Genomic DNA, 23,557 nt, shown 5'->3' on the forward strand with positions numbered 1-23,557 from the left:
TAGCACTTGGAGTTAAAGGGATCAAAGGATCATGGAGGGATGAGTGGGAATAGGCTGTAGAGTTGGATGATTGGCCATGACCATAATGAATGGTTCAACAGCTCAAAGGTCCAAATGACCTATTCCTGCTCCGATTTTCTATGCTTCTATTACAGTTACTTCTATGACATATTTTGGGGTATTTTGCAAAGGGAATGCTCTATAAATGCACTTCTTGTCTCCACCTATTTTTTTCAATTATGACTATTAACAGAGTTCCGTGAACAGATCATAATTCTCCAGACTTCATGGATGCAAGGATTGATTATCCACCATTTTAACCTCTCAACAGGAGGCCATAAGAGAAGCTGTAAACCAAGAAAGAAAAAGAGCTGAGAAAGCTGTAACAGAGGCAATTCAAAAAGCAAGGGAGGACACAATTAAATACATCAAAGAGCAAAAAAGGGTAAGTAATTTCAATCAAATATTTCACCAACCAGATAATGATTTATAGTTTTTACTTTTAACCCACTTCTTAACTTTTTTGACTGAAGTAAGTTATTCTTATGTATGTTATTCTTGTGGGCGGCACGGTGGTTAGCACTGCTGCCTCACAGCACCAGAGACCTGGGTTCAATTCCCGCCTCAGGCGATTGACTGTGTGGAGTTTGCACATTCTCCCCGTGTCTGCGTGGGTTTCCTCCGGGTGCTCTGGTTTCCTCCCACAGTCCAAAAATGTGCAGATAAGGTGAATTGGCCATGCTAAATTGCCTGTAGTGTTAGGTGCAAGGGTAAATGTAGAGGAACGGGTCTGGGTGGGTGCGCTTTGGCGGGTCGGTGTGGGTTTGTTGGGCCGAAAGGCCTGTTTCCACACTGTAAGTAATATAATCCAATCTAATCTAATCTAAGACGTATATACGTCTGTATACCTTTCTTTTGTCAATTGTTGAGATCAGCTAACACAGTAGAAACTGGGATTTTGCTGATCTGTAGGTTTTGGGTCTGTATAAGGTTAGATGAATGAAAGACTTCATGAAAATGGAAATTTTGAACACAAAATTAATAATTTGATTGTTTTGTCAGTTTTTAAAGTTCCATCTCCTCCAATTTGCCGAAGTGAATTGTACTGAATTTTGCACTTTTGAATAAGAACTTTTAAATAACTGGTAGAGCGACTCTGATTTAGAAGGAATGCAAGTATCAAGTAACATATCTGTGCGTTGTTTAGATTGTGGTTCATTGTCAGTTCTTCAAAAACCCCACCCCAATAACCTTTCATACACATCAAAAGGCTCTTCAGCTGTGTGATCTTCAATGCCACAGGCTAGAACTATGAGTAACTAATGTTGTCAATAAATCATCATCATTTGCTCTTTTTCAGAGGTTCTGTGGTAGATTCATTTAGTTTCTGATGCATCATAAACTGCCATAAAATGCAGATGATACCTTTGCGATGAAGGTTTGTGTGATGCGCTAGAAAAGACAAATTAATGATTGCTGCAATATCGCTCATTCCTGAGCCAATCTTTGACAATTTGCCATGCTGTTTGCCACGTGTATAGAAAAGAAATAATTTTGTCACAGTAAATGGAGCAATGCTAGGAAAAAGATATGAAAGTTTTATCGGATATTTTTCCTATTGTGTATAGTTTATCTAAAATGATCATTGCTGATTTTTTGCTGGGAAGGATGAAAGAAAAATTATACACCATGTCAGATTTGAAGAGAGATAGCAATTCAGTAAAATTTCATCCAATTTTTCCCTCACTACAAAGAGAAAAGGAAATGAGGGAACCATTATTCTTTACCAAATTAAGTGGTGATGATGCCCTGTCAGGCTATTAGTTTTCATGTAAGTATGGAATGTGTCCATCAAAAATTAGTGGGATGGGGTTGACACAGAGTCTGCAGAGTCTTCTGGCCGTGATTAAGAAAGCGAATGCAATGTTGTCTCTTATCTCAAGAGGGTTGGAATATAAAAGCAGAGATGTACTACTAAGACTTTATAAAGCTCTGGTTAGGCCCCATTTGGAGTACTGTGTCCAGTTTTGGTCCCCACACCTCAGGAAGGACATACTGGCACTGGAACGTGTCCAGCGGAGATTCACACGGATGATCCCTGGAATGACAGGTCTAACATATGAGGAACGGCTGAGGATACTGGGATTGTATTCGTTGGAGTTTAGAAGATTAAGGGGAGACTTAATAGAGACGCACAAAATAATACATGGCTTGGAAAAGGTGGATGCTAGGAAATTGTTTCCGTTAGACGAGGAGACTAGGACCCGTGGACACAGCCTTAGAATTAGAGGAGGTCATTTCAGAACAGAAATGCGGAGATATTTCTTCAGCCAGAGAGTGGTGGGCCTGTGGAATTCATTGCCACGGAGTGCAGTGGAAGCCGGGACGCTAAATGTCTTCAAGGCCGAGATTGATAGATTCTTGTTGTCTAGAGGAATTAAGGGCTACGGGGAGAACGCTGGTAAGTGGAGCTGAAATGCGCATCAGCCATGATTGAATGGCGGAGTGGACTCGATGGGCCGAATGGCCTTACTTCCACTCCTATGTCTTATGGTCTTATGATATAAACAGGTTAGATGAGTAGACAAAAACTAATGTGAGTTTATGTACTTTGGCAGCAAGAGTAGAGGAGCTGAATATTATTTATGGAGAAAGACTGCAGAGAGCTAAAGCACAGGGATTTTCTGGCCTTGTGCAATAATCATAAAAGCTAGCAAACAAATTCAGCAGGTAATAGGGAAGACAAATGCAATGTTGACCTTTATTTCAAAGGGAAGGGGATGTAAAAATATGGAGGTCTTGTGAAAATTCTGAGACACGAGTCAGACCATAACGGAATACTGTGAACAGATTTAGGCCCCTTCTGGTACTGTTATTGGATGCAGTTGATAGAAGGTACGCAAGTTTGATCCTAGGTATGGAGGGACTGTCTTTTGAGTCGAAGTTGAGTCGGATCAGCCTCTACCTGTTAGGGTTTTGAAGAATGAGAGGTGTTCTTTTTATTGAAACTTGCAAGATTCTTAGGGGAACTTGACAGGGTAGATGCAGAATGGTTGTTTCCCCATTTGTGAGAATATAGAACTAATTGCTTACATAATTGGAAGGGATTTCTTCTCTTAGAGGGTGAAGGTAGTGAATCTGTGGAATTTGTTTTATTGTAAAGGGGTGTTAAGGTCAGATAATTAAGTATATTCAAGGCCAGGATGGACAAATTTTTAATCAGTAAGGGAATCAAAGTTTATGGGAAAATGTCAGGGAAGTGGATTTGTGGATTATCAGATCAGCCATGATCTAATTCAATGGGAAAACTGTCTCAATGGGCTGACTGGCCGAGTTCTGCTCCTATATCTTATGGTCTTCTCTGTACATTGGTTCCCATTTTGGTAACAAAGGCCAGTAGTTATTTTCCTGATTTAATAGCATAACTGATTTTATTAAAAGATTGTAAATGCAAAATGCAAGATGGAATTATATTCACATTTTGAAATATGTTTGAGTTGTCCATAAAAATTCTGCAGAAGTAGACTGTTACATTTAAGGTTTTACATTAAGATTTTGGTGGACAAATTCTTATTAAAGCTGTGTGACTCTTTGCCAGCTGCTAAAGTAAGGTTATCGAGGCATATCTTAGCCAAGTTGTATAATGATGTTTATTTTCTCAACTATTTTTGATTTAAATTATCAGACAAGATACTGCAGGAGGTGCAGCACTTTTATCCCACGACTTCTGACGATATGAAAGGAACTTTGTTGGGATTATTATCTTATCATAAGACAACTCTGCTGTCCCAGTGTATAATCTAAATTAGCTGGCAATAGATAATGCCCACATAAAATTTGTGGCATTAAAGGAGCAGAATTATTTTTGCAATAGTTTGCATAATTGCATGTAATTTTTGGCATTGTAATTTTTAAAAAAGAATAATTAACAGGAAGAAAGTGATTTTTACTGGACAGAAAAAAGGTTCTGTTATAAGTTTTTTTTTAGTTGATAAGGATTTTCATTTTGCCAACAACCTACCTGAACATCCACCTACCTCCAAGCTTGTGGTGTTGATACCTGGAATGTTTCACTTTAGCTTTGTGCTAGGCTGTAACTGGCATACTGATATGGCACTTAACAGTATTGGACTGTGTTGGAAGCTAAATATACCACCAAGCTACAACACTGTGATATATTTATACTCAAATACATGGGCTAAATCTTGTGCTTTTTTTGCCTGAGTGTCAATATTGTCAAGTTTCGTGGAGGCTTTGTCTCCCTGAGGCTTAGCATGCTATTATCTTAAACATGCCTCACTAACTAGCTACCCCACCCCTTACTTCTGTCCAATCTAGGTGGGCTTGAGGTAAGCGAACAATAAGCGAGCAAGCAAACAGCCCTGGTCCAGTCCATGACCTGGGCGCCTCTCTCTGTGCATGAAGCGTTCTTACAGCAGCTTTTCAATGAATGCTGTTTGCTGGTGTGTCCAGATTTAAATTGCAGAAGCTTTCTAAAAGTCAACGAGAGAGATGCCATGCAAGATCTGAGAGGCCAACAGATGTTGAGTGTCAGTATCTATGGATGTGAAGTGAATGTGGCCGGTACCGTAGTGCAAGTCCTGAGACTTTGTTGCTTGATGTCCAACATAGTGATCTGGTGGAACAGGTAGTACGTTCCCGATGAAGGGCTTATGCCCGAATCATCGACTCTCCTGCTCCTCAGGTGCTGCGCTTTTCCTGCATGACACTTTGCAACTCCGGTGGAACAGGCAGCAAGTTGAAATCATCAGGTGTCTGCTCAGACTTTTGTGTTGAGAATTCTTGGCGTCTAGTTTCCTCAATGGGTGTTAAGATAGGAAACTACGTATTAATGAGCTGAGATGTGAAGTTATCAAGGCAGATAACAAGCAAAAATCCCCCTAATCGCCATTCCCCAGTGAGAACCAAGTCTTGATGTCCAGAACTTAGTCAAAATATACATCTAGTTGCTCCCAACATCAAGAAAGGAGTTGCTGGGCTTCTGACATAATTCTTCCATATTTCATGTCAGACCCCATCTCATTTAGTGATGATAAGATTCTGTTCATGGTTTTCTCCAGAGTTAGTCAAATCACATTTTACTCCTGTGATTGAAGAATGAATATCTAACAAGGGCAAGCAATATATCTTCCATGTGTGTAACTCACATGTGGCAGACATAGGTCATTTGCATCTCTAGTGAACTGTAGCCCTTCCTGTTCATGTAGGTAAGGCATTATGTGCAGGTTCTCAAAAGGCTATGTCTGTGCACTCTGATTTTCTTTAACCTAGAGAAATCACACTGTGGTAATATTGCATCTGTCTTCCCTTCTGTTTTTCATGCAAAATGTTGTGCACATTTTTCTATCCTGAAATAGGGCATCTATCATTACTTTGATGCAGTAGTGCCTGGAAATCTGATTTATCCTGTTCAAGTGTAATGCAGATGCCGTCAATAATCCTTCTACACGGAAACTAGCAGCCATGATAATTTTAAATATCACAGTTAATATATTCTAGATTGTTACCTATGTCTACCAGATTCTTTGAGAGTCATTCAAATAAACTTCAGCCTATTTGGATAAAGCCATTCTTATGTGTACAGATAGCAGTACTCAGTGACCAGGATATGGGTGGGGGTCTTCAAATATTTAGAAAATCCTTACTCACATCTTGCCTCTTTTCCTCCTTTTTCAAGAAGTGGAAACAGTATCCATGCTGTCCTTGCAACAAAATGAACTACCTTCTGATAGAGCGTTGTCATCCATTTTATATTTTCAGACACACATCACAGCTTTTATTATAGTATTAGTTGCCCTCTTGTGTAACATCCTTAATGTTTTTTTACAAGAATTTAGCAAGTTAAATGTAATTGCACTTGGAAATTGTTTTTATTATTAGTAATCAAGAACCCTACTGTAGTGCTACGATGACTCTAAAATGAAACATAATCGGTATTATCACTAAATTTTTGCAAACTGTGATTCTTAACCCATCAAACAATATTAGTTCCATTGTGTTACTGGTTGCGTTTTATAACTGTTCCACAGCTAGATTAAGTGGTGCACTTTCTTCTCCTTCCCCAGTCTTATTGTACAAACAGTGTGAAGTTAGATCTGTTGAAAATAATGGAAAACTGTCTCGGTACTTGTTTTTGTCTTACCTATAGTTTAATATTCAACGTCTGTACGATAGGCAGGATACAGTCAAGCTTTGGTGTAGTTATTCAGATGGTACTGTAACTTTAATAATGGAATCATTCATTTTTATACAATAAAATTGTATCTGTGAACTCAATGCTTGATGGTTTATAAATTTGTGCATTGACTTTCACAGTGCATCAGCAGCAGAAGTTTAAAAACCTCAAAGGGAGTATGAGTTTGAAGAATGAGTCTGAGAGAAAGTAGTTAGACAATGTTGAGAATTTAAAGAGCAAGCCAAAAATGGGGCTGTTATACAGTGGCCAGGGTTTAAGGAGTTGGAGGGTGATGGTGTGTATAAGTTCAGAGCAGACCCCTAGCCACATTTAAAGAAAACTGAACTGTCTTAATGGGAAACAAAGTACATTAACCCCTTGTGTCAAGTTGCCTGGCTTAATGGTTTTCACTTTTACCTGTCTACTTGAATTTTTAATATCATTCTCATTTTCACATCGTTTGTGTACGTGGTTGTTGGAGTTGTAAATCTGCAGTATCGCATATGTTAAGTGAATAGAAATCTTAATGAAATGCATGTGAGGAAATTCAGGGAATGCTGAAAACCCATCTAAAAGTGATTGAAAGGTTTAGGTAGTCATCTGTTATACAAGATTAAATGTTTTCTTCAGAGGGCGAGTAATGCTGACCGAGAAAAGCATTGGCTTGATAAAAGGCTTTGTGAAAATTTAATGCAGTACTAATGTTTGAAAGGTCGCCAAAAGATTTTTAACTGTCTAACTGTAAGACTTGGAAGCCACAATGTATCTGAATCTTACAGAGATGTTCTAGGGAATTTAGTGAATGGGTCACAGGACCAGATATATGGGCTTCACCTCATGATTTACTTAAAATGTTTTACTTAAAGTCCTGATTTTCAGGAATATAATTACAACTTTAAGTGTGGATTTGATGTAAATGATCAGTCGGTAAACATTTTGCTCTGTAAACTACAGTATTTGTGCAAATTAGCAGTTGAGAAATTAAAATCAGTTAAAATCTAGTTGGTTAAAACATAGTAAGGATGGCAAGACAGTTGATGTATTGCAGCTGCTGCATGAGAACTGGTTGATACCAGTCTGATTGGCAGCGATCAGGTCTGCAGCAGATATTTGCAACTTCAGGCACTCTGACTTGCAGTTGATGAGCTGGAATCTGTGCTGAGTACACTGCAATGTATCAGGGAAGGGAAAGTTACCTGGACATTTTTTTTCCTGTAGGCAGCCACATTCCTTTAGGGTAGGTTGTTTAGATTTGTTCCGTTGTTGGGTACAGGTTTTTTGGATTACTTTTTTAAAAAAAGGGAAATGAATCCACAATCTTTTCAAATATCCGACTTTATCTCTTGTCAATGTCAATCAGATGGTTACAAGATATCCACAGCAACAGTCTTCTCCATGCTTTTATACTTTTTTTACTTTATCCTCTCTGAAACCACAAATGTTCCCTGTACCCTAACCATGAGGTCTAGGCGACAGTCTGTTTGTCACATACAAGAGGTTGTATGAGGTTCCCCATACTCTAACCACAAGGTTTCAGCCAATGTCTGTTTGTCATGTATACTTGTAAGAGGTTCCCCATATTCTAACTACAATGTCTAGGCTAACTTTTATTTTTGATATATGCTTATGCCTACTACAAACCGATTTTTATCTGCACCTGCAAGCTCCATCTTGACCTGTCCATCTTCCTTCCCACCTATCCACTCCACCCTCCCCACCAACCTATCTCAATTGTCTCCCACCTGCATCCATCTATAGCCTCCCCAGCTACCTTCCCCCCAGCCCCACCCCTGCCCTCACTCCCCTATTTATCTCTCAGCCTCCTTTCCTTCATCTGGAATGTGCTTATGCCCGAAACGTCAACTCTCCTGCTCCTCAGATGCTGCTAACCTGCTCTGCTTTTCCAGCACCACACTTTTCGATTCTGTCTCTCCAGCATGTGCAGTCCTCACTTTCTCCTGCTTCCACACTGTCGGGGTTCTATGACCTGTGACCTCCCTACTCCTTTGCTACTGATTACATCTCCCCAGAGCCTAGAAGCATGGCATTCCAACCGGAACTGTATCAACAAACATGTTGACTTGGATCCCATTTACCAACCCCTGAGAAAAAGAACAGGGAATAACATCACTACAGGAAATGATGTCACCACAGGAAATTACATCACCAACACTAGGAAACTCAAACATATAAATAGAAAGCGGGCTTCACCACCAGTGCTTCATTCGGAGGCTCACTGAAGATGTTACCTAGCATGATGACAAAATGTCTGAAAACGAACCTTGTAGCTCAGTGAACTTCAACCTGAGCTACAAATCTTCTCAAAGCTCGTGAAGAGGTGGTGGTGGAGGCAGACACAATAGAAGCATTCAAGAAGCACCTGAACAAATACATGAATAGTCAGGGAATAGATGGATACAGATCCCGTAAGTGCAGACAGTTCGAATATGGAAGGGAAAAACATGTTGGCGCTAGCTTGCACTGTCCTGTGCTATAGTGTTCTTTGTATTGCTTGTAGACCAGGACCTTGCTGCTGTGTTGAGGTACTAGTCTTCCACTCAGGCAACTGAAGGTTGCATTGGTACACAGCAGATAGTATTGAACTTTGTCAATGCCTGCCCTTGTTCACAGTATGTTCCCATAATACAGAAAGTGGCCTGAGTCCCAGTGGACTTTGGCGATTTTTAATTTGCTCGGAAATGACTGCCAGACTAGTCAGACCCCTTGGTATCATGGTAGCCCACAAACCGACCAACGCACTAAAACAGCAGCTAATGATCTTGAAAGACCCTACACAGACAACCAAGCAAAACTAATGTCATTTGCAAAATATCTTGCAAGAACTGTGACAAACAGGCAGAACACTAGCCACCAGGATACATGAACATCAACTTGCCATAAAATTACATGACCCACTCTCACGAGTATCCTTACATACGGATGAGGAAGGACACAACTTCGACAGGGGCAACACATCCATCCTAGGACAAGCCAAACAGAGATCTGCACAAGAATTTCTAGAAGCATGGCATTCCAACCGGAACTCTATCAACAAACACATTGACTTGCATACCATTTACCGACCCCTGAGAAAAAGAACAGGGAATGACATCACCATAGGAAATTATGTTACCACATCATCAACACTAGGAATCTCAAACATATTAATAGAAGGCGGGCTACACTACCAGTGTTTTATTCAGAGGTTGACTGAAGATGTTACCTAGTATGGTAATGAAACATTTGAAAACGAACCTTCCAGCTCAGTGAGCAAACCTACATCCAGAACCATCACCTCTGGCAGTGCGTTGCAGGCATTCACCACTCTGTGTGAAAAACTTACCACTCATCTCTTTCGAACTCCCCTCCACCAAGCCTTTCACTGTATAATTTCCACCTATGTTTGACCTTCCAAAACGCATTACCTTATATTTGGATTAAACTCCATCTGCCATTTTTCTACCCTTGACTCCAACTGATATATATCCTGCTGTATGCTTTGACAGTCCTCCTCACTGTCCACAACTCCACCAATCTTTGTATCATTTGCAAACTTACTACAGAGGAACCTTGATTATCCAAATGAGTCAGGCGGGCAGTATTTCTTTTGGATAATTGGTTGTTCGGATAATCGATTTGACCTTAAACAAGGGAAGCAATGCTGCTATAATGCTGTGCTCTACTGGAGAGTTTGTTTAAATCTATAATTTTGATGAGTCTGCTATTTAAACAAGCTAATCTTTGCATTCTGCAAATTGCAGGTTAAACTGAGAAGGACTAAACAGTCCCAGCATTAAGCAAGGTCCTGAACATCATCTACAATCACAAGAGCATTTGTCAGTTTCTGCTGAACTCTGTGTTGCAATAGAAAGACACAAGCACTGCCTTGTGCACGTACTTACTTTCTCTACCATTTTTTTTTCATGAATGGCCCGGTAAAGATGCAGGACGGGAAAGATTTCTGGCTGTAACATCTGCTCTTTTTTGAGGCATTTTAGGCGTTGGAGGTGATTTCCTCGAATTCCAGGAACAGCAATTACTGTTTTATATGTTCTTGCATTGTTTTGGAACTTTGGAGAAAAAAAAAGTCAAAACAACGGCACTTTTAAAAGGGAGAGGGACAAACAAAGGCAGCACATGGTGAGGTCAATGCTGGAGAGAGAGAGAAAGAAACCCACACTGCTAACTGACACAGCAGTGAACTTGTGCAGTTACTGCCTTTGCTGTTGAATTCATGTATTGCTGGACATCAGAGTGCATCTGGGAAAATTAACAAACAGTGAAATTTGCAACTGATCTTGAAGGAACCTGTTTGGGAGAGGTCACAGCACAGAATGAGAAGTATATTGTCTAAAGTGTGGCCTACAGAAAGTCTGCAGTAGTGAGTAGAGTGGGTTCTTTCTTGATTATATGTTTTTGGAGAGATGTCTCTTGATTAAACTTAAAATATAAGCCATAACTATGAATTTAACCTGGGGCAGTGTTTTGTCGAGGAATAAGACGGTGTTATTTACTGGGTCTGTAGATTGTGAAGGAGCAAAAATGGTCTTTAGTAGAGTGATTATGTGATTCTTGTCAGATATGGGAGTTTAAAGAGAGTTTAAGGGTTACTGTGGATTATATCCGCAATAAATGCTGTTGCTTGCGAATCTTATCAGATTGAATGGATTGGTTGAAGAGACAGTTAGAAGCAATAAGGAATTAGCAACAACAACAGTATGTGATGGATGGCAGTTATAGGAAGGGGAGAAAGTCTCAGATACAGTCACATAGATGGGTTAACTCCAGGAAAGATAAGAGAGGTAGGCAGCTAGTGCAGGAGACTTCTGTGGCTATACCCATTTCAAACAAGTATGCTGACTTGGAAAATGTAGGGGGTGATGGATCTTCAGGGGAACGTAGCACAAACAGCCAAGTTTCTGGTATTGAGACTGGCTCTAATGCAACAAGGGGTACATCGGGTTCCAAGAGATCAATTGTGTTGGGGGATTCTCTAGTCCGAGACACAGACAGACTTTTCTGTGGCCAGCAGCGAAAAATCAGAATGGTATGTTGCTTTTCTGGTGCCAGGATCAAAGATGTCTGAGAGGATGCAGAATGTTCCCAAGGGGGAGAGTGGCCAGCAAAAGGTCATTGTACACTTTGGAACCAATGACATAGGAAGGGAAAAGGTTTAGATTCTGAAGGGAAATTACAGAGAGTTAGGCAGGAATTTAAAAAGGAGGTCCTCGAGAGTAGTAATATCTGGATTACTCCCGGTGCTATGAGTTCGTGAGGGCAGGAATAGGAGGATTAAACAGATAAATGCATGGCTGAGGAGCTGGTGTCTGGGAGAAGGATTCACACTTTTGGATCATTGGAATCTCTTTTGGGGTAGAAGTGACCTGTACAAGAAGGACGAACTGCACCTAAATTGGAAGGGGAATAATAACTGGCAGGGATATTTGCTAGAGCTGCTGAGGAGGATTTAAACTAGTAAGGTGGATGGGTGGGACCCAGGGAGATAGTGAGGAAAGAGATCAATCTGAGACTGGTATAGATGAGAACAGAAGTGAGTCAAACAGTCAGGGCAGGCAGGGACAAGGTAGGGCTAATAAATTAAGCTGCATTTATTTCAATGCAAGGAACCTATCAGGGAAGATAGAGGAACTCAGGGCATGGTTAGAAACGTGGGACTGGGATATCATAGCAATTACAGAAACATGGCTCAGGGATGGCCGACTGGCAGCTTAATGTTCCAGGATACAAATGCTGCAGGAAGGATAGAAAGGGAGGCAAGAGAGGAGGGGTAGTGGTGTTTTTGATAAGGATAGCATTACAGCTGTGCTGAGGGAGGATATTCCCAGAAATACATCCAAGGAAGTTATTTGGGTGGAACTGAGAAACAAGAAAGGGATGATCACCTTATTGGAATTGTATTATAGACCCCTGAACAGTCAGTGGGAAATTGAGAAACAATTATAGACCCCTGAACAGTCAGTGGGAAATTGAGAAACAAACTTGTAAGGAGATCTCAGCTATCTATAAGAATAATATGGTTATGGTTGGGGATTTTAACTTTCCAAACATAGACTGGGACTGCCATAGTGTTAAGGGTTTAGATGGAGAAGAATTTGTTAAGAGTGTACAAGAAAATATTCTGATTCAGTATGTGGATGTAGCTACTAGAGAAGGTGCAAAACCTGACCTACTCTTGGGAAATAAGGCAGGGCAGGTGATTGAGCATGCCAGCAACCATAATTCTATTAGATTTATAATAGTGATGGAAAAGGATAGACCAAATCTAAAAGTTGAAGTTCTAAATTGGAGAAAGGCCAATTTTGATGGTATTAGGTAAGAACTTTCAAAAGTTGATTGGGGGCAGATGTTTGTAGGTAAAGGGACTGCTGGAAAATGGGAAGCCTTCAGAAAGGAAATAACGAAAATCCAGAGAAAGTATATTCCTATTAGGGTGAAAGGAAAGGTTGGTAGGTGTAGGGTAAAGATGACTAAAGAAATTGAGGGTTTGGTTAAGAAAAAGAACGAAGCATATGTCAAGTACAGACAGGATAGATCGAGTGAATCCTTAGAGTATAAAAGCAGTAGGAGTATACTTAAGAGGAAAATCAGAAGGGCAAAAAGGGGACATGAGATAGCTTTGGCAAATAGAGTTAAGGAGAATCCAAAGAGTATTTAGAAATATATTAAGGTCAGAAGGGTAACTAGGGAGAGAATAGGGCCTCTCAAAGGTCAGCAAGACGGCCTTTGTGTGGAGCCGCAGAAAATGGGGGAGATACTAAATGACTATTTTGCTTCAGTATTTACTGTGGCAAAGGATATGGAAGATATAGAATGTCGGGAAATAGATGGTGACACCTTGCAAAATGTCCATATTACAGAGGAGGAAGTGCTGGATGTCTTGAAATGCATTAAGGTGGATAAATCCCCACAACCTGATCAGGTGTACCCTAGAACTCTGTGGGAAGCTAGAGAAGTGATCTCTTGCTGAGATATTTGTATCAGCGATAGTCACAGGTGAGGTGCTGGTAGACTGGGGGTTGGCTAACTTGGTGCCACGGTTTTAGAAGGTGGTAAGGACAAGCCAGGGAACTACGGACCAGTGAGCCTGATGTCAGTGGTGGGCAAGTTTATGAAGGGAATCCTGAGAGACAGGATGTGCATGTATTTGGAAAGGCAAGGACTGATTAGGGATAGTCAGCATGGCTTTGTGCGTGGGAAATCATGTCTCACAAACTTGATTGAGTTTTTTTGAAGAAGTAACAAAGAGGATTGGTGAGGGCAGAGCAGTAGATGTGATCCATATGGACTTCAGTACGGTGTTTGGCAAGGTTCCCCATGGGAGACTGATTAGCAAGGTTCAATCTCATGAAATACAGGGAGAACTAGCCATTTGGATACAGAACTGGCTCGAAGGTAGAATCCAGGGGTGGTGGTGGAGGGTTGTTTTTCAGACTGGAGGCCTGTGACCAGTGGAGTGCCACAAGGATTGGTGCTGGGTCCTCAACTGTTTGTCATTTACATAAATGATTTGGATGTGAGCATAAGAGGTACAGTTAGTAAGTTTACAGATGACACCAAAATTGGAGGTGTAGTGGACAGCGAAGAGGGTTACCTCAGATTGCAACAGGATCTGGACCAGCTGGGCCAATGGGCTGAAAAGTGGCAGATGGAGTTTAATTCAGATAAATGTGTGAGTGCTGCATTTTGGGAAAGCAAATCTTAGCAGGATTTATACACTTAATGGTAAGGTCCAAGGGAGTGTTACTGAACAAAGAGACGTTGGAGTGCAGGTTCATAGCTCCTTGAAAGTGGAGTCGCAGGTAGATAGGTGAAGAAGGCATTTGGTATGCTTTCCTTTATTGGTCAGAGTATTGAGTACAGGAGTTGGGAGGTCATGTTGCGGCTGTACAGGACGTTGGTTAGGCCACTGTTAGAATACTGCATGCAATTCTGGTCTCCTTCCTATCGGAAAGATGTTGTGAAATGTGAAAGGGTTCAGAAAAGATTTACAAGGGTGTTGCCAGGGTTGGAGGATTTGAGCTATAGGGAGAGGCTGAACAGGCTGGGGCTGTTTTCCCGAGAGCATCGGAGACTGAGGGGTGACCTTCTAGAGGTTTACAAAATTATGAGGGGCATGGATAGGATAAATAGACAAAGTCTTTTCCCTGGGGTCGGGGAGTGCAGAGCTAGAGGGCATAGGCTTAGGGTGAGAGGGGAAAGATATAAAAGAGACCTAAGGGGCAACTTTTTCACGCTGAGGGTGGTATGTGTATGGAATGAGCTGCCAGAGGATGTGGTGGAGGCTGGTATAATTGCAACATTTAAGAGGCATTTGGATGAGTTTATGAATAGGAAGGGTTTAGAGGAATATGGGCCGGGTGCTGGCAGGTGGGACTAGATTGGGTTGGGATATGTGGTCGGCATGGACAGATTGGACCAAAAGGTCTGTTTCCATGCTGTACATCTCTATGACTCTATGACTCTAATAACGAATACTAAAGTAAGGGGAATTATCACTGTTCTCTGTAACAATGAGCAAGAGTCCAGTCGGCTGTGTTGCCTGCACAGTGCCAGGTTTCAGGAGATCTGCTAAGATGAGCTTGGAACAAGAAGAGGAGGATCTAGTTGGCATAATCCATGTACATACCAGGAGACTGCATAGCCAGTATGAAGAATTAGGCACCAAATTTAAAAATGGAACATTAATAGTTCATACACCATGCATTATTATCTGAGCCATGTGCAAATTGGCATAGGGCAAATCAGATTAAGAAGGTGAATATATGGTTTAAAGACTCATGTGGGAGGCAAGTCAGTTCAGCTCGTAAGGTATTGGCATCAATACTGACGAAAATGGGATCTGTATCCATAGGATGGTCTCCACCTGAACTGTGCTGGGACCAGTGTCCTTACCAACTGCATAACCAAGGAAATAGAGAGAATAGTGGGGACAAAGGAATCAAATTTAGGAAGATGTAGTATATCAAAGAGAGCAGTCAAGGCCAATAAAAGGTTATAAAACTGCAAATGACTAAACAAGATATAGTAGCCACTACAGAAACATGCCTTCAGGATGAGATAGATTTAGGCCTGATTCTTTAGAATCCGGGAGATTTAGGAATAAGAGGAAACTAATAAAAGGCGGCAGGTGGCTCCATTTAATTATTGATGGTTTTAGTACATTAGAAAGAAATTACTTAAATTCAGAAAATCAAGGTGAGGAAACAGTTTGGATAGAAATAAGAAATGATAAATGATAAAGCCATTTACGGGAATGATGTACCGACCCCCTGATAGTCACCACATAGTTGGATTGGGCATAAAGGAAGAAGAAATGAGAGCTTGTCTGAAAAGCGCAGTGATAATCATGCAAGATTCTAATCTGCATCTCGACTGGAAACATCAGGTGAGCAAAGGTAGCTTAAGATGAATTTATAGAATGTTTTCAGGATTGTTTCTTAGAACAGCATGTTCTGGCTGTATTAGGTCTAGTATTTTGCAATGAAGTAGAATTAATTGATGATCTCACAGTGATATCATTGAATGATATCATTGAATTTTGCATTCAGTTTGAAGAAGATAGCAATGGGTCTGATGCTATTTAAGAAAGGCAATTATGAGCAAATAAAAGAAGATTTGGCTAAAATGAATTGAAAATAGGGAAAGGTAAATAGAGATGGAGTAGCAGACATTTATGGAGCTATTTCAGAGTATCCAAAATTGATATATTCCAATACAAAAGAAATGTTTCAAGTGACAAATGCACTATCCATGGTTAACCAGAAATATTACAGATAGTATCAAATTTGACAAAAAAGTGTATTATTGATTGATTTATTGTTGGCACATGTACTGAGATATTGTGAAAAATGTTGATTCAAGCAGATCGTACCATACAAAGTGCATTAGGCTAGCAAAACAGAGTGCAGAATACGATATACGGTGTTACAGCCACAGAAAAATGCAAAGAGAGGTGCAAAGACCAATGGTTGAACAGAAGATTGGACAGGATATAAAAACAGCATGGGACAATTTAAAAAAAAGAGAAATCTAGCCAGAAATATAACTACATGTAGCAAGAGCTTTTGTAAATATTTGAAGTTTACAAAGTAAGAAAATGAGACTGGAAAATTAATAATGGAAAGCAAAGAAAAGCAGTTGAATAGTATAGGTATTTTGTTTCAGAATTCACTTTAGAGATGCAAGTAACATTTCAGAAGGAGTGATAAATCAGGAAATGGAAGGATGGAAAAACCCAAGAAAATCAGAATCACTAGAGAAACTGGGAAGTACTTGGTTTTAATTTTCCAAGACCTGGGTAAGACCATCAGACCATAAGACTTAGGAGCAGAAATTAGGCCATTTGGCCCATTGTCAATCAATCATGGCGGATTGGTTTTTCAACTCCATCTTCCCTCTTTCTCCCCCTAATCTGTGATCCCCTTGGCAATCAATAACTTATCTATCTCTGTTTTAAATATATTAAATGGATGTCCTCCACGGCGTTCTGTAGCTGTGAATTCCACAGATTCACCACTCTCTGGCTAAAGAAGTTTCTCCTTCTCTCCATTCTAAAGGGTCTTCCCTTTATTCTTAGTCTGTGCCTTCGGGTTCTTGTCTCTTCAGCCAATGGAAACATCTTCCTCATGACCACTCTGTCCAGGCCATTCAGTAGTCTGAAAGTTTCAATCAGATCATCTCCTCATCCTTCTAAACTCCAAGTATAGTCCCAGAGTCCACAAACGTTCCTCATATGTTAAGATTTTCATTCCTGGGATCATTCTCATGAACCTTCTCTGGACCCGCTCCAGGGCCAGTAAGTGCATTCTTTGAGATATGGGGCCCAAGATTGCTCACAATATTCTAAATATGATCTGACCAGAGCCTTATAAAACCTCAAGTACAACCCTGATTTTATATTCTAGTCTTATCAAGATGCATGACAACATTGCATTTGGCTTCCGAACTACTGCAAGTTTACCTTAGGAGAAACTTGGATGAGCACTCCCAAATCCCTATGCACTTCAGATTTCTGAATTTTCTCGGCAGTTAGAAAAAGTCCATGCCTCTATCCTTTGTACCAAAGTGCAAGACCTCACACTTTCCCACATTGTATTTCATCTGCTACTTCTTTGCCCACTCTCCTAACCTGTGTAAATCTTTCTGCAGCGTCCCTACCTCCTTAATACTACTTGCCTGTATCACCTGTAAACTTAGCCAGAATGCCCTCAGTTCCTTCATCCAGATCGTTAGTGTATAAAGTGAAAAGTACAGTCCCAGTAGATTGGAGGATAACACGTAATTATTCAAAAAAGGAGAGAGACAGAAAGTAAGAGACTAGAGACCAGTTGACTTACCATCTGTTATGGGGAAAATGTGTAAAGCTGTTCTTAAACAGGGTATAGCTTAGCACTTAGATCAGTTCCAGGTAATCAGACAGAGTCACCATTGTTTTGTGAAAGAGAAATCATGTTTAACCAATCTATTGGAATTAATCTGAGGAGTTAACATGTGCTGTGAATAAAGGTGAACCACTTCATTACTGCACTTGGATTTCTAGAAGGCATTTAATAAGGTGCCACATCAATGTTTACTACAAATAATAAAACCTCATGATATCGTTGTAGCATAATGGCATGGATAGAAATTGGCTGGCTAGCAGAAGATTGAGAATAAGTGTAAATTGATCTTTACTCAGGTTAATTAGATGTAATGAGTGATGTGCCATAGGAATTGGTGCTGAGATGTCAACTGTTTAGAATTGTTGTAACTGACATGAATGAAAGGATGTAGATATGGTAGCTAAATTTGTCAATGAAGACGTGATAGGAAAGTAAGTTATGAAGAGGACACAAAGAAGTTGCAAAAGGATGTTGATAGGTTAAGTGAAGGATAAAGATGTGACATTGTGTATTCTGGCAAGAAGAATTAAAAAGCATAATATCTAATGGTGAGAAATCGCAGAGTTCTGATATACATGGGACCTGGCAGCCCTTGTGCATGCATTACTAAAATATTAGAAGCAGGTGCAGAAAGTAATTAAGAAGGGTAATAGATTGCCATCATTTTTGTGCAAGGGGAATTGAATACAAAAGTAGGGTGGTTATGCTTCAAGGCATTCATGAGACAGCATCTGGAATTCTGTGCATAGTATTGGTCATGTTTAAATGAAGCTGCAAATATGTTGGAGGTAGTTGAGAGAATGTTGACTTGACTAATACCTGAATGGGCAGTTTGTCTAGTGAGAAAAGGTTGGTATTTAGCAGAGTAAGAGGCAAATTGATTAAAAAAAACACATTTTTGAGAGTACTTGACAGGGTAGATTTGGGGAGGATATTTCCTCATACAGGAGACTTTACAAATGGGGCTTTCTGTCAGGAGTTACCCTGTTCAAACAGGACTCAATGAATTTTTTTTTTCTGAGGGTCACTTTCTGAAAAGGTGGGAAGCAGAGAACTTGAATACTTTTAAGGTAAAGGTGGAAAGTTCTTGTTCAACAAGGGGTTGCTTATGTTTTTGATATGTATTTTCCTTTTATGTTGTCAATAATGTTCCTTCTCGTCTATGTAGCCATTCTGTAATATGCAAGTTCCCACATAGGCTGCATGTAAATTGATAACTTTAAATTGTCACATGTGATCTCACTGAGTCAATGATGCCAATAAAATTAATTTGTAGGTACAATCCTGTGATTGTTACAATCACTATGGAATTTGTATTTACAGGATTAATTCATAATAAAAAATTGCATATTTTTATTATGTAGAGGCCTGCACAGGGGCTCAGAATTGAACGAGAGCCATTCATGATGTGTATAATGCATCATTAAACTAGTGAAGTGATTATGTTCAAATTAGCTAATATATACATTGTGAGTGCTGAAAAGAAGCAGTCTTTGAGTTTAAAACTCATGTCTGATGTAACCTAATTTGGTTTGAAACCTTTATTTCATTTTTTTATAAATAGGGCAAATTAGGATGATCTAATCGAAAGATGTTAACTTTAAAGTATTCATTATGATGAGCCCAAAGGGTCAATCATGGTTAAAGTTAGCTTATGATTCTAGGTTGAGAATTAATCCAAGTTCCAAATGGAATGAAATTATAATTATCCTGTTTTCCTATGGTAGATTACCTTTATCCATTTTCTAAAAAAAATTCATTTATTGGTTTGGTGTTTCATTGTCAGTATCCTTTAAAATTCAGATGATAACAAAACATCATTATTGACATTTAATGTCCTTTAATATATTTAGTTGTTTTTTGACATTTTCCTTTGAGCAGCCTAATAAATGTCAACGTAAATCAAACTGCATTGACCCACACTCCGCAAACTCAATGTTAAAAGTGACAAAATCAAGTCACAAACTTAAGTAAGACAGTGGCCTTGATTTTGTGGTAAACAGTAAAGCATAATGTTCACTATTTAATTGCTATGTTGGCTTTTGCTAGCTGTGGAGTGAGGAATTGCATTCCTCAAGACTCTAACCTACTGCAGTGCTCTTTACAAGGGATCTGTGTCTTCTGTGAGCAGAATAGCAAAACTGCAGCTTCTCAATCAGTCAGACTCTAAAATTTTATGAAGACAGAGTCTAAACCAAGAAGTATAAATTAGATTCGAATCGTGAATAGTGAATGAAATAACGAGAGAGAGAGAAATGCAGATAATGAAAAAAACAAATCTCCAATACTAATTAAGTAATGAAGGAATGTTTCCCCACATTTGCAAAGTTACATTTTCAGGTGCTGGTGAGGTTGTTTAGTGTAACTTTGGCTTATCTAACTGTTAAAATGCCTATGACACTTAATTGCCCTAACCATGAGATTTAGACCATGTTTGCTGAGGAAGTAGTGTCAAGTCTACAGTACTAGTCTACATAAATGATGCGCTACAGGAACAGGTCAGAGGCTAGAAATCCTGCAGCGAATAACTCATCTCCTGACTCCCCAAAGCCTGTCGACTGTCTCCAGGATACAGGTCAGGGGTCTGATGGAATAATCCACTAGATACTTGGCTGGATGATTGCTGTACAGCAACACTCAAGAAGCTTGACACCGGGGCAGGGCATCCCACTTGACTGGCACCTTATTCACAAAGACTTCGTCCCTTCTCTATTGATGTACAATAGGAAGCAGTGTGTACTATCTACAAGATGCACTGCAGAAATTCACAAAAATTCCATAGACAGAGCCTTCTAACCCTATAATCACTACCAGCTAAAATGATATGGATGGTCGATACAGGGGAGCACCACCACCAGCAAGTTCCTGTCAAAGTCATTCACCATCCTGACTTGGTAAAATATCACCATTCCTTCAGTGTTCAAGGGTCAAAATCTTGGAACTGCCTCCCTAGCAGCATCGTGGGTGTATCTGCACAAAAAAGATTGCAGAGGTTCAAGAGTGAACTCCCTAGCCATTTTCCAAGGCAGTTAGAGATAGCTACTAAATTTTGGCGGAGCCAGTGAAACCTAAGTTCCCTGAATGAATTAAAAAATTGAGATATTACAGTGCAGCCTATGGGGAAACAAGGTCACTCTAACTCAACGTCTGGATTTTCACATTTAACTGCCCCGTGTGTAATTTCGAAAATAACTTGTGATTCATTGCGTAATCGTGGCTATTGGCTTTACTGTTATTTTCAGCACAAAATCTATACCAATTTACCTTTGCAGCTCACAGTGAGCACTTTTCTCAACCCTTTGCTTTGTACTAACTTCATTCCTAGAGCTAATATAATGTAAGATGGAAAATTTAAGAAATTTTGATTGGACACTCCTGGTAGGAATACATATTCATATCTAAGGACTGTATGAAATACTGAAAGATATGTAGCTATTTTGGTCCTTTCTGCATTGAAACATTTTTTTGCTATGTGGTTTCTTGACTTAAAGTCAACTGTTTAATGTGTTTTGTGGTTTACCTGCTGTTTACAGAAAGTAAAATGACTTTCTAGAAAAGACAAGCAAACATTTTAGAAAGTTAGGAGATTAGATTATGGTCCTTAATTGCTGGAAATTTTGGCCTTGAAAAGGTCATGGGAGTCTCTGTGCTAATGGTTGCCTAGCAACCCTCTCTGTTTTCACAGATCTAGTTCTATCAGGAAGAAATCCCCAAATCTGCAAGTCTGTCTCTTTTTCTCCCTCTGTCAATAGCCATTCAATGCTTCTGTCTACATTATAAACCCTGAAAAGTTGAACTGTGGCTGTTTTCCAAAGACTCAGATCCAACTTCATTTCAGTTCAAACTGTAGGTGTTCCATTAGGCTATGGCTGTCAGAAACCTGATTTTGTCGACAAGATACCTGGTGGACAATGAGAATTTATCACATTTTATTTTTCATTTTCAGACTATTAACCAACAGATGTGTTTTCCTTTTGCCCTTTGCTTTTTTCTAAAAAAAACTGCTATATCACTCAGCTTTTGTGTTGCATGAGTTAGTGCTTTTTAGAATTAAAGGAATATGGTTCGAATTTCAGATTATAATTTGTACGTTAACTAGTGTTTTCGACTTGATTTTAAGAATAAATTTTGTTCCATAATAAACAAATTATTTTTGATTTCATTTAACATGTTGGAAATCTCTTATTTTGGATAGAAGTATAAAAGAGAATCAGTTGGCCATTTTGGCGATCGAATTGAAATGTTACGTGCTATAATTGGTGGAGTAATGGGGCTTGATTATCAGTGCCTTCCTTTCATTGCAGTCTTAACATAATGCAAATGGCATCCAATGTCGGGAAAGTACTCCTCATAAAAGTTAAACTTTAGATTTACATTAGAAGCTATGGTTTTTGTTAAATTCAAGGTAATTGTACTCTGTCCTTACCTACAGTAATGAACAAAACATCATTGTCAATGGGTACATCTTGCATTAGCAAGATCTTTCCTAATTTTTCCAGTAACATTTTTATAACTCCTTTTAAAAAAGCAAGTTGACTTGCTCTTTCCTCGAGGTCTTCTAGCGATGTCAGGAAAGCACTTCAGCTGTAAGGTATCTCTTTAAGCTTCTGGAGACATTTCAGATAACCTATCCATTTCATGATTTGGAGGAGCTGGTGTTGAACTGGTGTGGACAAAGTTAAAAATCACACAACACCAGGTTATAGTCCAACAGGTTTATTTGGAAGCACTAGCTTTTGTAGCGCTGCTTCTTCATCAGGTGGTTGTGGAGCAGGACCATCAGACACAGAATTTATAGCAAAAAGTTACACTGTCATGTGGCTGAAATATATTATACCTAATATAATATAAATCAAATATTATAATACAAAGTTTCTTTAATATATTTCAGCTGAATGAGACTGTAACCTTTTGCTATAAATTTTGTCTTATGGTCCTGCTCTACAACCACCTGATGAAGAAGCTGCATTTCGAAAGTTAGTGCTTCCAAATAAACCTGTTGGACTATAACCTGGTGTTGTGTGATTTTTAACTTTATCCATTTCAGGTATAATTCAAATATACCTTTTGTTTTATCCAGACCGATGCAAATCCAATTGCGTGCATTCCCCTGACTATCCTATATTGGACCCAGAGGAAATTCTATTTGTCCAAAACTCCACTGAACTTCAGTTGGTTCACTGAAGTCTGAAATACAGAAGATAATAAAACTAGATGAGTGTTTAATGATATTGAAAAGTTAGAGAACAGAGAGAAATTGATTTAATTAGTTGAAATAATTCATGTACGATGAAGTAAGACAGCATGTAATATTAATAAATTAAATGTGGCATTACCAAAGGGGGAAAGAAGAAGTTAAAAATATTTAATGATCAAAAATAGCCTATGATCAGTTTGAAGTATAATGAAAGGAAACAGAATGAAAGGAAATAGAAGTGAATTAATATCTTCATAAATTGCAGTTTGTTGATGTACTTCTTTCAGATCTATGAATTATTCTTGATTTGAAATAATGGCTGGGAGTTTCCAGAAGTGGTAAGAAACCAACTGTTGGGGCCAAAGGATGGTGGTGGGATGCGTGTGTGGTAGTAAACCCCACGGTGCTAGAACCAAGGGCTGCTTTTTTTTAGGGATAGCAGCCAATGACTGAGTTAGTTGTCTATTTAGGGAATGGGCACCACTTCCAAGATTGGCCTGGAGCTAAGCAGATTCAGCTGTGCCATCCAGGATAGTGGGCACTACAGTGCTTACACCTGGAGGAAGGGGATTCAGTGATGCACCTTCACAACCTAGTATGTTGAACCAGTCAGGCTGGGTTGAAAATGTGATGGGTAGTCACTGAGATAAGCAGTACCAATACTGTGGGGTCTCCTTTGAGGGCTAAAGAGTGCTTAAAAAGTAGACCTCTCCAATCTACACTCGCTAGAGCCCATCATGATTTAACTGTTTGCTTTTCCCA

General features: G+C 39.5%; 1 protein-coding gene across 2 annotated transcripts in view; it reads left to right on the plus strand.

Moving 5' to 3' along the window:
- Nucleotides 1–23,557, plus strand: part of LOC122559657 (coiled-coil domain-containing protein 91-like) — a 193,117-nt gene that overhangs the window by 133,759 nt on the left and 35,801 nt on the right. For both annotated transcript variants that reach the window (XM_043709495.1, XM_043709496.1), the window contains exon 12: nt 332–445. In XM_043709495.1, the coding sequence (XP_043565430.1) occupies nt 332–445 (114 nt within the window). The remainder of the gene's footprint in view (nt 1–331; nt 446–23,557) is intronic.

This window comes from Chiloscyllium plagiosum, chromosome 19 (genome assembly GCF_004010195.1).
Source record: "Chiloscyllium plagiosum isolate BGI_BamShark_2017 chromosome 19, ASM401019v2, whole genome shotgun sequence".
Classification (NCBI taxonomy): domain Eukaryota; kingdom Metazoa; phylum Chordata; class Chondrichthyes; order Orectolobiformes; family Hemiscylliidae; genus Chiloscyllium; species Chiloscyllium plagiosum.